This window comes from Oryctolagus cuniculus, chromosome 13 (assembly GCF_964237555.1).
Source record: "Oryctolagus cuniculus chromosome 13, mOryCun1.1, whole genome shotgun sequence".
Lineage (NCBI taxonomy): Eukaryota > Metazoa > Chordata > Mammalia > Lagomorpha > Leporidae > Oryctolagus > Oryctolagus cuniculus.
In genome coordinates, this window is record NC_091444.1 from 60,291,834 (window position 1) to 60,306,946 (window position 15,113).

Below are 15,113 nucleotides of genomic sequence, written 5' to 3' on the forward strand. Positions count from 1 at the left end.
TTATTTGTATGTCAAGTTAATAATATACAGAAGATCATAAATTAAACAAAATGTTTTCATAAATAAAAATATCTGCATACAAATCAGAAGACACAGGGTTCCTTTAACTTTTTGGTTTACAAATTTTCATTTATATTTTCTCTTTTAAAATTTATATAAGGTGAATAAATTTCATCTATTACATATATACAAATTTAGGGGCCCCTCTGGCCCTCAGGTTAAGTAGAAATTGTTAAAGGAAGAGGAAAATGTGATCAGTGGCTCAAAACCAAAACCCATCCATGTTCTTTCCTTCATTTATTTCTTGTCATTTTCTATAACTCAGGCCAAGGAGAAAATCAGAAGAAAATAATGTAGAAGCTTTTAATAAGAATAAGCACAAGCACAGCATGATCTAAGAATGACATCTGGTAAAAGCATTTAACAGACAACTGGCCTATTTTACTAAAAATGAAGTGTCCAGATGCGGCAAGCAGGAATCATAAAACTCCCTGTTAACTGCATTCACGTACCTAAGTCAGTGGCCTCTAGATTTGGCATGAATTTTTAAATTTTTTTTTCTTTTTTTGCTTTTGTACTGTTCTGATTGGGGAAATGACTAAATGATTGAACAGTTTAGTTAGATGAATCTTCACATGGATTGCTGTTACAAAATTTGGAAAAAAAATGCTTTCAAAATCTATTCAAAGGCCCACACGAGGGACCAAAAGCAGGGGAAAAAGTCAGATAATGGATTTCTCCAGAAAGGCCCTATGTGTTTATTACTGCCTTCTGCTTCAGGTAAAGCACTGGCTGCAATTTAAAAGTTGCTGCGTTACTGGATTGAGGGACCAGAGGATTTACTTCATGGCTCACAAGCAACCGGAACATTAGATGGGCTTGATTCTGGACTGAAAAGTTATTCAAATATCTTCTTATAAAATGTTTTCAAATTCTTCCTGACCACAAAGTAGGCATGCTTAGGAGAGGCCTCGTATAATGGAAGCTGAAAGAAATGAGTGGAAATAAAAAGAGCTCACTGAAAAATGGACCAAAGCTGGAGTTTCCATCCAATGAAGTTAACTCCCCACAAAACCAGGATTGCTCTTCAAAAGAATAACAGGGCCCGGTGCTGTGCTGCGGTAGGTTAATCCTCCACCTGCAGTGCCGGCATCCCATATGGACGCCAGTTTTAGTCCAGGCTGCTCCTCTTCAGATCCAGCTCTCTGCTGTAGCCCAGGAAAGCAATGAAGGATGGCCCAAGTGCTTGGGCCCTGTACCCGCATGGGAGACCAGGAGGAAGCACCTGGCTCCTGGCTTCGGATCGGTGCAGCTCTGGCCGTTGTGGCCACTTGGAGAGTGAACCAGCAGATGGAAGACCTTTCTCTCTGTCTCTCCTTCTCATTGTCTGTAACTCTACCTCTTAATTAAATAAATAAAATCTTTAAAAAAATAACAAAAACTTAATAAAATTCAGAATTCCCTATATCATTTCTAATATTCAATGTACTATCAAAAGTAAACAGATGTGAAGAAACAAGAAAATGTGAGCCACACTAAAAACAAAACAAAAAACAAGAAGTAGAAATAGATGCAAAAAATGACGTAATATTATAATTTGCAGACAAGTTCTTTAAAGCAACTATTATAAATATGAAATAGGTCAATGACATCAGGGCAAATATAAGCATAATGTATCAACAGATAGTAATCTCAGGTTAAAAAAAGATGATAAAAAATGAAATGTATTAACAAAATGCAGACAATAATTGAAGTGTAAGATTAACTGGAGAAGTTTAACATCAGGTTCCTATGACAGAGATTCAAGAGCTTTAGAGTACCTCAATAGAAATTTCCCAATCTAAAGATGAGGTTGAAATTTTTATAATAATAATTTAATATTATAATAATTTCAACCTAAGTACTTTGGCATTAAATGGAAACTTCCTTCAAAAGACTAGGAGAATTTTGACTCTTAGAATTCCTGCAATTAACCAAAGAAACATTCATATCTTCGCTACTACCTTAGCTTTTGATAGCACCTACAAACTTTTGTCCATTATGTAATAATAATCTTCAAAACCATAGAAATGCTCGAAGATAAATAAACTCTTTCCACACAGATTAGAATTACTGCAAAGTTGCTGTTGTCTTTACAAGAGGCTCATCTGAATAGATGTGTTAGATTCATGTATGCCTGTGGCAGGCCCTACTCCCACTATCTGGGGATGGTGGCATTGTATTGAAATTGCTCTTCAGCTGCTTTTTTCCCCATTTATCTACCGTTCAGCTTCTCCTGAACAGGAATGATGTCAGATTCCTTGACCCTAACTGCATGCCCCTCACCTGCAACCCCACCTCACATCCTCAGGAATGGCTTGCAAATGTCAGGTTCTCAATTAAGATTTTTTGAATGTATGCATGAATTTCTTCCCAGAAATATCCCTTTAGATTTCCCATTGAAAATGTCTTGCCATACTCCCGATACAAGCATTCACATAAATCCATTCCCAAATTCTTAGAAACTGTAATTTTTAAATTGATATTAAAATGGTTCCTGAAGTAAAAAAAGAATGGCCTAAAACTTTTTAAGTGATACTTTTACCTTAAGTATACTAACCTGACTCATCGTGACCACAAAACCATCTGAATAACTATGGCTTTATTAAATGATATATAGGCATTGTATATAACAAACAAGACTCATTAGGACAGTAAAACTTGCCCCATAAGATGATATTCCAATTACAGGGCCAAGTAGTTCAGAGAAATTCTTATACCATTTAAGTCATCTTTAAATCTATCAAAATTACTCTGTCAGGTGACTAACAGGAAGAAAAAAAAAGGCCCTTATCCTTTTTTTTGGGGGGGGGGGGGACTTTTAATATCCAGGTCAATTTAAGGCAAATAGTATTTAAAGTTAAAAAAACTAAAAAAGTCAAAAGAATTCTTTGAAAATTTTGTTCTGTTATAGTGTCATGTTGTAAACTAGAACAGTTGGTCACAATGAAATAGTACAGGGTCAGAGAGATTATTGAAACTGACAAAGCCAGGCTTAGTCCTGTTAGGACAAAGATGCAAAAAAACATGTTGTTCTCTTTATCCTTGGTATCAGAAATCTCAGACACACTGCAGTGGAGGGGTCTGTGGAGACAAGGGATTTAAAGAGTTTCTCATGCTGGGAGGGTCTTTGAGGGCCTTCATGGGAGCAGAGAAACAAAGTCACGGAGCCTAAGGTATCATCTTCAACACCCTGTACAATGGCCTCTCTTTGCGAATGGGCAGGGGCAGGGAATGTGCAATTAGACTACAGTATAGAGCCAAGGTGCAGGGATTTTGCAAATGTAATTAAGATCCTAATCAGCTGAGTGAGTGAAGCAACTGGGGGATTATCCTGGCAGGGAGTCACATAACCAAGTAAGACCTTTCAAAGGGTTATGCTTTCCCTAAGTGCAGAGATCACAAATAGCCAATACCCATGGGGTTTCTTCCTGCTTGTGATCTCTTCCAGACTACCTGTGGACAACAACTCCAGCCTATGCCCAAGGAGTCCCACCTGCTCAGGACCATCCTTTCAGTCCACATGGTCAACATCAGGCCCACTTGGCCCTCACAAACTTGGAAACTACCCAGTATAAGAAATCCTTTAACACAAGCATATCTCTTATGGGCTCTGCATTTCTGGTGAACTCTGACTGACAAATCTTGCATTAACCACAGAAGGTTTTCCTGGGTTCACTCTCATGCTTGCTGCCATTAAAAAGGACCAGCAGGGGCAGACATCTGGCATAGCAACTGTTGCAGGTATCTGAAGAGTGAACCAACAGATGAGAGATCTCTGCCTTCCTGTATCTTGTTCATTCTCTCTCTCTCTCAAAATTTTTAAAATTTTTCAAAGGATCAGCATAGAAGCTATAACAATTTGTATATCTTGTAAAGTCATAATTGGCATCATTTTCCACTATGTTATCAACATCCTTTGAAAGAAGGGTACTACAAACACTTCTTTTCAATTTAATCCTCAATAGACCCAAGATTCATCTCCACTGATAACTTTCTAAAATTATTTTGATAGAAAAAAATCACTAAAAGTTCTTTACTGCTTGAAAAGTCAATCACTTAATAGTCACAGAACAACCTTAATAGTCAGATGATATCAGGCTGGCAATATGTCTTCTCTATCTGCTCTTAGCATTGAACCTTTAACTTTCTTACAAAGTTTTCGCTTTTACTACTTAGGTTCAAAGGCCATATTAGTTACATAAATTTTCTAAGCCCCAGTTTCCTCAACTTCATAATGAAGATGAAAAACAGCACATAAATTTCATAAGGTTGGACTAGGATTAGATGAGATAACGCAGGAAAGGTACTTCACACATCATCTGGCACATAATAAATTATAAGTCATTATGTGAGAATGGGTGTTTTAAAACAATTTCAACATTTTCCGATCCATGTAAACTCCAATAAAAAGTACTAATAGTTTCATTCAAAATGGTTTGTTCTATTTTTTGACATTTCTTTCATCACCCTTCTAATCTTATTGGCAGTCTTATTTCAAGCTATTATTCCATCGTTTCAATAGCAAGATTTTATTCACCATACAAGAAGGAGGGAAGATGGTAGGAAACCACCAACAACTGGGAAAGATTTTAGTGGCATTTTAAACTAAAAAAATTACATCTTGATGGTTAATATATATAGGATTAACAAGGCCTCCCTAATGATTAGAACTGATTTCAATGCATAGAAGAGTCATGGTCACATTCTATGAGTAGAGAAAGTAACAAATACGATTAAGAAAATCTACATTGCTGAAATTCCATTCCTTATGTAAAATTTTTTCTTAAGATAGAAACAAACTAGGTCACATTATAAATTATTTCCCACTCCATTCACTTTCTTCTGAATATATAAGGTTATCAGCAAATGTTAATTCTTTCATCAACTCCTGAATTTGAGAAAGCCCATCAAATGCTTACATCAGTGTCAGACAACCCAATGATAATCAGGATAAATGGTCCTTATGTCAACTAGTAACACAAGGTTTTGTTTTGTTTTAATAATTTTATATTTATATAAGGTGAACCATTCTCATGTATCTTATAAATACAGATTTAGGAACATAGTGATACTTCCCATCCTAACCTCCCTCCAACCCACACTCCCATCCTCCTTTTCCCTCCCTTTCTTATTCTTTCTTTTAATTTTTACAATGACATACTTTCAGTTAACTTCATAATCATAAGCTTAACCCTACATTAAGTAATGAATTCAACAAATAGAAGAAAACATTGTTCCTCAACAGTAGAGACCAGGGCTGTCAACAATACACAAATTTCAAAATGTGTCTTTGCTCACGTACATTACATATTTTTGTAATCTATTAGTTACCACAGATTAAGGAAAACATGATATTTGCCTTTTGGGGATTGGCTTATTTTTACTACATATAATGGTTCCCAGTTACATCCATTTTGTTGCCAAATACAGGATTTCATTCTTTTTTACAGCTGAGTAGTATTCTATAATGTCTATATACCACATTTTCTTTATCCAGGCATCAGTTGATGGACATCTGGTTTGATTCCGTATCTTAACTATTGTGAATTCAGCTGCAATAAACAGGCAGTACAGATAACTTTTTCATATGCTGATTTCACTTTGGGTAAATTCCCAGGAGTAGGATGGCTAAGTCATATGGTAGATCTATTTTCAGATTTCTGAAGACTCTCCATACTGTCTTCTACAATGGCTGTTTTTTTAAAGCCATTCTGACTTAAAATTTTACATAAAAATGATCTTAAGGATGTATAAAAATTTAGACTTTACCTACACTTTCAAAGAGGTCTTATATACTTAGAGATATAAAGGACTGATAATGCAAATACAAGTTTTCATGAGAATTTATTTTTATTTCAGTATTTTCAAGGCCATACCTCTAAACCCAATATAAAAGTTAGCATTTTCAAATGATCTAGGAAAGTTTTATTTTTCCTTAATACTTAAAACTTGATTTGCTTCACTGTAATTAGCTCAATTAATGAAATTTAGCAACTGCATACTATAAGTCTAAGATACATTAAAGAGTTCTTATTTCCAGAATCTAAGTGCTCATTCTTCACACTAAAGATACTATAACAGAAATATATAATTTTATAACATGCATTTTCAACCTACCAGTGACACTCAGACAAAAACAAAAATCAACAAATACACTTTTTCATGAACCTAATATATATTTTAAAGAACAGGGACCATGACCAAATGTGATAATTGACAAAAACATGAGTGAAATCACTTAGCTACACTACTTCCTCTAAAGTCTTAACAATGTGAAACTACTTTTATTCTGTCAATTGACTCTATTCTCAATGCTTGTTTATATATAATTGCAGAAAATAGTTTTCAGCATGAATAAATTTTGATTTCATTAAACCCTTTTCCAATTAAAATGGGCTATTCTAAACAATAATCAGTACTATTAATTATTTAATTATTCACAAGTATATATATTAAATGTATTTGTGAGTGTGGGGTTCTGTTTTTAAGTTTATTCTTTTTTTGTTTATTAGAAAAACAGAGCAATAGAGGACAAGAGAAAAGGAAATAGAGAGAGAGAGGGAAAGAGAGAGATCTTTGATCCACTGGTTCACTCCCCGAATACCTGCAACAGATAGGGTTCAACTATGCAGGAGCCAGAAGTCAGGAACTCCATAACAGACTCCCACGTGGGTGGCAAGGAATCAAGTACACAGTGCTCATTAGCAGGAAGGTGGATCAGAGCAGAGGTAGGATTTGATCCCAGGCACTCTGTTACAGGTTGTGGGCATTCCAATCAGCTGCTTAACCTACAATGCCACAATGCCCTCATTCTGTACCCCACACCCCAAGAGTGTGTTTTTTATATGTGTTTTCGGTGCCATTTATTTTTTCTTGGAATTTCCATTTAAATATTGTAACATTTTAAATAAACCTAAGCTATCAAATGGAGTGTTAATTGCTTTTTCCAAGACCATATAGTTGGATTTAAACTACTTTCTAATATCATAAAGATTTTCTATTTTTGGTCTGCTCTGATTTCATCATCATTTAAAAAAATCATCTATTATTTTTCACTTTATGTTTCTGTGTGGGAGCAAACTGTTGAAATCCATACTTAATGTATACTAAGCTGATCTTCTGTATATTAAGATAATCGAAAATGAATCTTGATGTGAATGGAAGGGGAGAGGGAGTGGGAAAGGGGAGGGTTGTGGGTGGGAGGGACGGTACGGGGGGAAAGCCATTGTAATCCATAAGTCGTACTTTGGAAATTTATATGCATTAAATAAAAGTTTAAAAAAATAAAATAAAAAAAATTATGTAAAAATTACACAAGAATCACAAAATAATTTGTTCTTTAATTTCCTCTCTCTCTCTCTCTCTCTCTCACACACACACACACACATATTAAACATTTCAATGATCAGAATACTTTTAATGACAGTTCCTTTTCTCCTAAAGAGTTATTGGTTTTCTGCAAACTGCTGCAAACATTCTGCAAAACTTCTGAAAATCAAGGCTCCAAAACCTGAAACATTTAATAAACAGTAGGAAACAAAACATAGTAGAGTCGGCACAGTGGGGCTAGGTTACTCACAAGTATTACTTTCTTTGTAACAATTATTATTATTATTTTTGTTGTTGTTATTCCAGGAAGAAAGAGCAAAAATACCACTACTCTTACTTCGAATAATAAATTGGGAGCTCAGAACGGTAGTCTTAGAAGCCAGCATTGTTGTAAGCAAAAAATATCATTAAAATTATTTTTTAAGATTTATTTACTTATTGGAATGGCAGAAAGACACAGAGGGGGAGAGATCTTCCATGCACTAGTTGACTACTCAAATGGCCATGACAGCCAGTGAGGAGGTGGGTTCCTGGAACTCCACCCAGGTCTCTGTGGGCGGCCAAGATCTAAGTACCTGGACCATCATGTACTGACCAGCCAGGATTCGAAACTGCACTCAAGATATGGGATGCAGGTGTTACAAGCCGCAATTTAATTTGCTGTACCTCAACACCGGCCCCTTTAAATTTTTCAAATTCATTAAGTTATAATATACAAAGATAAGACCTCATTGGAAAGCTGCTAACTATGGTAAGAGAGGGTTCAAGATATGACCTAAGTGGAATGTCAAAGGATTTGGAAGCAGTCACAGAAAACCTTCATCACCTCCTTTTATATATCAAGAGAAGAGGAGGCCAACACAGAATCACAAAGTCTGTCCACAACACTTCAATTCATCGAAAAATATTTTTCTTTCCATTTCCTACTGAATACACTAGTATTCATGTCCTGTATATAACAAGGTTTGCTGGTACATTCAGAAGCACACAGTCTGGAACAATTGTCACTCTTAATTTTTTGTCAATGTAAGTTACAGTTAGGAGCTTACTTGAAATATATTAGTATATTAGACATATATATAAGAATATATAATATGTATATATATTATCTATAAAATACCTTAGCTAGTCTGAAGTATATTCTGGATTAAACTCTAAGAGCCACATACTTGAAGAGAAGACTAGAGCTGCTGCTCTATGAGACAGGCTATCACGGGTAGGAAAGTCTTAATGAAAATCATTTGCTTGTGAAAGACATGTGCATTCCAGGAGATGAAAAGAAACAAACTTCTAAAAATTGCTTCCTGTGGATTATGTTTCATTCCCCTGAATTCCAAAAATAGTATAATTTGCCTTAAACATGTTTTATGATAAAAGGGATTAATTTATCCATAGAATACAAATAGTATTACCATGGAAATTTAAAGTTGCATACTAAGCAGTTTAGAATGAAAGTTGATATAAGATTCATTAACTAGGGACACTAACCAGTGCCTACTTGTGCCAGGTACTGTACTACAATGAACAAAGCACATGTCTGCTGCCCTAAACAGTTTCCAGTATCAAAAACCTTTAAAACTTTCATGTTCTTTGATCAACTTCCAACAAGGAAGTAGACTGTGATAGAGAAATGTCTAGCGATAAAAATGTTGTTTATGACCAGAAAACTAAAAATCAGCTAAAAATTCAAACATAGGAAGTCATTGAATATCATGATCCTATATAATAGAACTTTTAGTTATTGCCAAAATTCCATTAAAGAAGGTAATGTAGCAGGACATCATATTTTATTAAATAAAACTTAGAATGAGCACAGTATATAATTAACCTTGTTTAGTATCAAACTATGAATATATTTATTAAAGAATGCACATGTTTTAAATTTTCCCCCTTCACCCTTTTGTACTTCCTTTTAAATTATTCTGTAATTACTAAACATTAAACATATAATAGGAAAAGTGATTTGTAAAAGAAACAATAGAGTTATTGTTCATACTTCATGGAGCAAACTTTATTAGCTAATCTGCCAGTGATATTAAAATTTGACTGTGGTTTTAAAAATAACAAACTTTCCAGAATTTCACCTCCTCCTTTGCTTTTCTCAACCATGTCATCTTGTGCAATTACCATCATGAATTCAGTGAGTGGAGTGTGTGATAGCAAGTTATTAATAACCTGCACTCTGCAGTGGTTCTGTGAACACGAGTACAAGGCAGGAAAGCAGGCGTAGAGAAACTCATTAGTTCACTTAAAATAATTTGAGGATCTTTGGTCTCTCTGCCTTCGGTGGAAGTTATGACATTATGTCATTGACAAGTTCCAGAGACAGCGTCCCTGAACAGAAATCACAGAAGAATCTGGACAGTAAAAAGTTTTCATATTCAAACTCTAGTTTAACATTGACAGAACAGTAGGAGAGATATTCTAGGAAAAATGTTTCAAAAGCTGTTGCTCTGGGCAGTATGTATCAAGAGCTTTCAAATTATTCATAGTTTTTGAGTCACTATTTTCATTTCTAGGAATCCACACCAAAGAAAAAAAATCCGAAGTATGCACAAAGCTTATGTTCCAGAATGTCCATGTAATGACTGTTTTTCCTTAATTGATTTTTTTGCTTTGTTGCACTAAAAAATATTTTCATGTATATCTTTCCAGATCAACATATTCTGAGCGCTAATAACATTTAATATTATAGAGAATTTTTATTGAACATTTAAGTCTTTTCCAATGTTTCCCTATATCAAGGAACAATAAAATTAACTCCACATGTTTATGTACCTACAAATTTTACTTTATTTCTGTAAATTTGCACTTCCATTTGAATAACCTAGCCCTCTGTGGCCAGAGGTATCCATTCACCTCAGAGAGTACTAGGATTGCTACGCAAATAATGAAATCCTGTCTTTCACAACAAAATGGATGCAACTGGAAAGGATTTTACTTAGTGAAATAAGCCAGACCCAAAGCAACAACTCACAGGTTTCCCTGATCTGTGGTAAAAATGTAATGCTTCTGAGTGAAACTGACAGTCTGAGATTTCATTATGGTTTACTGCTCTTGTCACTATTATTTAGAAACAGTATTTTTTTTTCTTACTATTCGTTGAATTCTTTACTTAGTGAAGGTGGGATAAGGTAGATAGTTAGATTTGGACCAGGAGATGGAAGCCACACCTCCTCCACCCAATGTAATCCTATTTGCCAACCTGTCAATCAAATGATCTTTTCCTCAGGATGTCCCTCGCCTGACCTGGAAGTGGTAGCATATAACTACGACCCTTCTCAGGCTCATGATAAGCCTGGCAAATGGTTCTCTCCCTTCTCATGTAGTCAGAGGAAGTAGGGTACTGAAGTCTCTCCTCTCCTCCCCTCCCCGCCCCTCCCCTTCCCATCCTCCCTCTCTCTCTTTCTCTCACCTTTTCCCTTCCTGGCTCCCACTCTATTCTTAAATTGGTCCACGTGTGTCTGTATGTGTGTGTGACACTTCCTCACCTTTTCTTTTTTTTTGGACAGGCAGAGTTAGACAGTGAGAGATCATCACCCCCCAGATGGCTGCTACGGCCGGCGCTGCGCCGATCCAAAGCCAGGAGCCAGGTGCTTCTTCCTGGTCTCCCCATGTGGGTGCAGGTACCAAGCACTTGGGCCATCCTCCATTGCCTTTCCGGGCCACAGCAGAGAGCTGGACTGGAAGAGGAGCAACTGGGACAGAATCCGGCGCCCCAACAGGACTAGAACCCAGGCTGCTGGCGCCACAGGTGGAGGATTAGCCAAGTGAGCCAAGGCGCCAGCACTTCCTCACTATTTAAATAAACTTTATTACTTTGTACATTGTATTTGCACCTGTACTTAGAATGCTTCTCTAAGAGGCAAGAGCCTGGATTAGGAATTTAGACCCAACATAGCCCACAACAAAGGGGTAATCTTATAATTTTAAAATAAACTGAAAATATATCATTGCAAAAATTAAAAGAAAGAAATAAGAAAGAAAGAAGGGAGTATAGAGTCAAAATCAAAATGGAGTAAGTGTGGCTAACAGCTAATTACAGATCTCTTGCTTCTGTACACAATAGCATTGCTTGCTAAAGCCTAGGGGTGTATCTTGTGAAACTATGCAGGCCCAGATTCCAGGAACTGAGAAAGGGTACAACCCGAGTGTTCTGCCTAAGTTGCCAGAAATGCACCCTGCACTGTTATCTTACAACCATATCTTGGGTTTGTTATTGTTCCTGGGTTTGTTATTGTTAACTGTTATCTTACAACCATATCTTGGTTTTGTTATTGTTCACTGCATACCAGGGGTTCGAATTTGTGAGCCTCAGTCAACAGAACACTATAAAAAGCCGCATAACTCGCTGTTGGGGGCCGCACTCTGGTAAGGAGTATAGGTCCAGATCAGTTGCCTTGCCTCTCATTTTCAATAAAATTCGTGTGTGATTGATTGCCACCAGTTTTTATAATCTATTTTAGCTGACGAGTGTATGCAGCAGGAGTACAGGAGCATGGGCTGGAGGGAGGGTAGTGTGCGAAGCATCACTGTGCTCTGAAATCTGTATATATGAAATGGATGCAACTGTTCACCTTATATAAATAAAAACAATTGAAAAAAGTATAACAACGGACTCAGTATTCAGCATACAGCAGAAGTAGCTGATGGAAGCGCTCAGTCTCGCTCTCACTCTCGCTTTCTCTCTCTCATTCTAACTCTGACTTTTGGAATTAATAAATCTTTAAAATAACTGGCATTATTTAAACTTCATGGTCCAACATGAAATTCTTATTTATTTAAATTGTGATTGGGCCCACTTATATGTATTAATAAGACAAGTACCTGGTGTTTTGTTCTGCCAAATTTTAGTTTTTCTGTTTTTATATATTTCTTTTTTCCAATCTTCATGCTGTGCTCTATTGTTCCTAACTTACTATATGTCCAGTCTGTGTCTGTATCTGTGATTCTCTTTAAAGTTTTATTTAGCTATTTATTTGAAAGGCAGAGAGAGTTACAAATACAGATCTTCCATCTGCTGATTCACTCCTCAAAAGGCCACTACAGCAAGGGGTGGGCCAGGCTGAAGCTGGGAACCTGGAATTCCTTTGTTGGTGGAAACAACACAAGTACTTGGGTCACCATCTATTGCCTTCCCAGGGACATTAGCAGGGAGCTGGATAGGAAGTGGAGCAGCCAGAACTTCAACCAGTACTCTGGCAACAGCTTAATTCTCTGTGCTACCAGAGCACGCTGTGATTCTTCATGTAAGCTTTCTCCTGTTTCTAGCAGGCTCGATGATAAATGCTGTGTTTTCTGCTTTACCAACTCTCTCCCTCTTCCACCATCTTATTTAAGTAAATGTTGTTATATTTTAGCGTTTACCTTTTTTACTGTCAGATAGTTTATATTATTTGACTTTTCAGTTGTTAAGATAATATTTGACTTTTAAACTGTCTCATAGAAGGCAATCAGAGCTCTGATTGTACCATTTACTTTCCCTCTTACTCCTCTAATTTTTGTTGATGTGTTTCCACATTTTTATTGTACAATTTGGAAAATCCTTCCAGTGCCCTCCATTGTGATATACCTGTTCAGCTTTTTCTCTCTTTGGGATTTATTTTGGAAAATGTATTTTGCTAGGAAACTACTTATTTCTTTTCATTTTTCTAACTCCCTGTCACAAAGCTGAATGTCATTTTAATAGGTACCAGCTTTTCTACTAGAAAAAAGTTTTCCCATCAGATAACTAGGTCTCTTTTTGTGGGTTGAGTTGTTCTTTCAGGACTAAGGTGCTATAAATGGACAAACTAGAAAATTCCCATCCTTCTGCTTAGTCAGGCTTAAGGAAAAAGCCCCTGGGCCCCAGGTTGATCAACTGTGCTTTTGTACCTATAGAAGCAAGGAGCGCTGCTGGTCTCCCAGTACTGCCCCCTGGAGATCCACTGAGGCAGCCCCCCGGAGAACCCCTCCATTGCCCAGCAGCAAATGTACGGAGGCCAATCTTCACACGCTTGTCTCTAGGGTGTGACCAGCTGTGTGTTCTGTTCTCAGCTTGCAGAATAAAAGACTACCCTAGTTGTCTTTCCTGGGCATTACTGGTTAACTCACAGAATCGGAGGTGACGGTCACCATTCTGTGTACTTCAGAGCAGGCATTGTGAGAGACAGGCATCAAGGACATAGAGTCAGGTTACCGCAAGTTCAGAGTTACCTCCGGTCTCCCACATATTACTTTGATTTTATCATCATTTATGGTACCTTGTTTTTATATGCACAGATGCATGTGCATATAAATTAACATACCGATCTATATATTATAAACTGTAGAAATAATCTAAATGAACAATAAATGGTAATAAATAAATAAATCATAAAGCATACTTTTAGAGATTGCATGGTCATTAAACAAATAAAACAGAAAAACACCTGTTACACATTGTCAAGTGAAATAGCAAGATATAAAACTATATTATATATACAAATATGGATATATATATAAATGCATATATATTTACTGAGTAAGAAAGATCCACAAGGAAATTCATGAAAAATGATATATTGCATAATTATAGATTTCTTACTCCTACACATTTTACTGTATTTTCTAAGCTTTAACAAAAATCTGAATTGTTTTCAAAAACAGAAGAAATTAAATATTTGAGGCCTAAAAAGGAACTTAAATAGCCATAAGTGACAAATCCTTATGCTTGTTACAATTATTAGTCTAAATGATACCTGTTTTCTTATATGCTAGATATTTATATGAAATTAATTATGAAGAATTTAGTGAGAAGAATTTGTTTTTATAATTAGCATAATTAATGCTATTTTCTTCGTTTGCTGGAAAAGTCTGGACCATGGACATTAACACAGATATGATATGAGCAGAATTAAATAATACCTGTGAACACGAGTTCTGTGGAAAATCCCTAAAGTTCACTAAACATTTGTGTTTACACTGCCAATACTATGCTGTTACAGGACACTATTGTAAGATCAGTAAAACTGAAATAAATCATACAAAAATTGGTCTTTTAGGGAAAAAGTTTTACCTAAACAGGAAATGATCAATTCTTATAAAGCCTGGGAAAATTTTACCTAACCTAAAATCCTATGGAGAAAAGCAAAACATGAAACCTACAATCTTTACTAAATTAATTATAGAAATATATAGCTATCATAAAATGATTCATTGAAGCTAAGAAGAAATATCTGTAGGTAAGAGGGGATGTGTAAATGGATCTTTGAGAAAAAGATCTGGGTATTCTTTATCTCCGTACGGATAGACTCAATGTCACAAGACTGCAATAATGGTACTGCTAATACCTATGAAAAAGAAGGAGGTCTATGGGGATGTCTTTTATGAGTAATAAAAGAACTCTAAACCAAGTGAACTATCAGGGCCAGTTTTAGTGGTTTAGGAAATTGATCTTACCAGGAAGGAATGAATGGAAGAGTAATTGAGAATTTAGAAATACATGTAAAACATGCTGAAATCATCTTTTATTTGTTTCTGACATCAAAGGAAATGTGATGATGATACAATTTCAGGGAACCCAAACTGGTGTTCTGCATCTTACCTTGGAAGACCGGAAGGTAAATGCTGTGGATTTTACATCAGCTTTTTCTTTATCCATGAGAAGAAGGTTTTTGTCTTCCATGAGACTCAAATATTTTCCTGTCGTAACATGACGTAGTCGGAATGGCTGTCCCCATCTTATGTGACTTCCACTCCACCTAAAAAAAAAAAAAAAAAAA

General features: G+C 35.9%; 1 protein-coding gene across 1 annotated transcript in view; it reads right to left on the minus strand.

Moving 5' to 3' along the window:
- Positions 1-15,113, minus strand: part of RYR2 (ryanodine receptor 2) — a gene marked incomplete at its 5' end in the record, with an annotated part of 557,937 nt that overhangs the window by 401,787 nt on the left and 141,037 nt on the right. Inside the window, 1 exon segment of the mRNA NM_001082757.1 lies at positions 14,936-15,092. Coding sequence (NP_001076226.1) covers positions 14,936-15,092 — 157 coding nt within the window.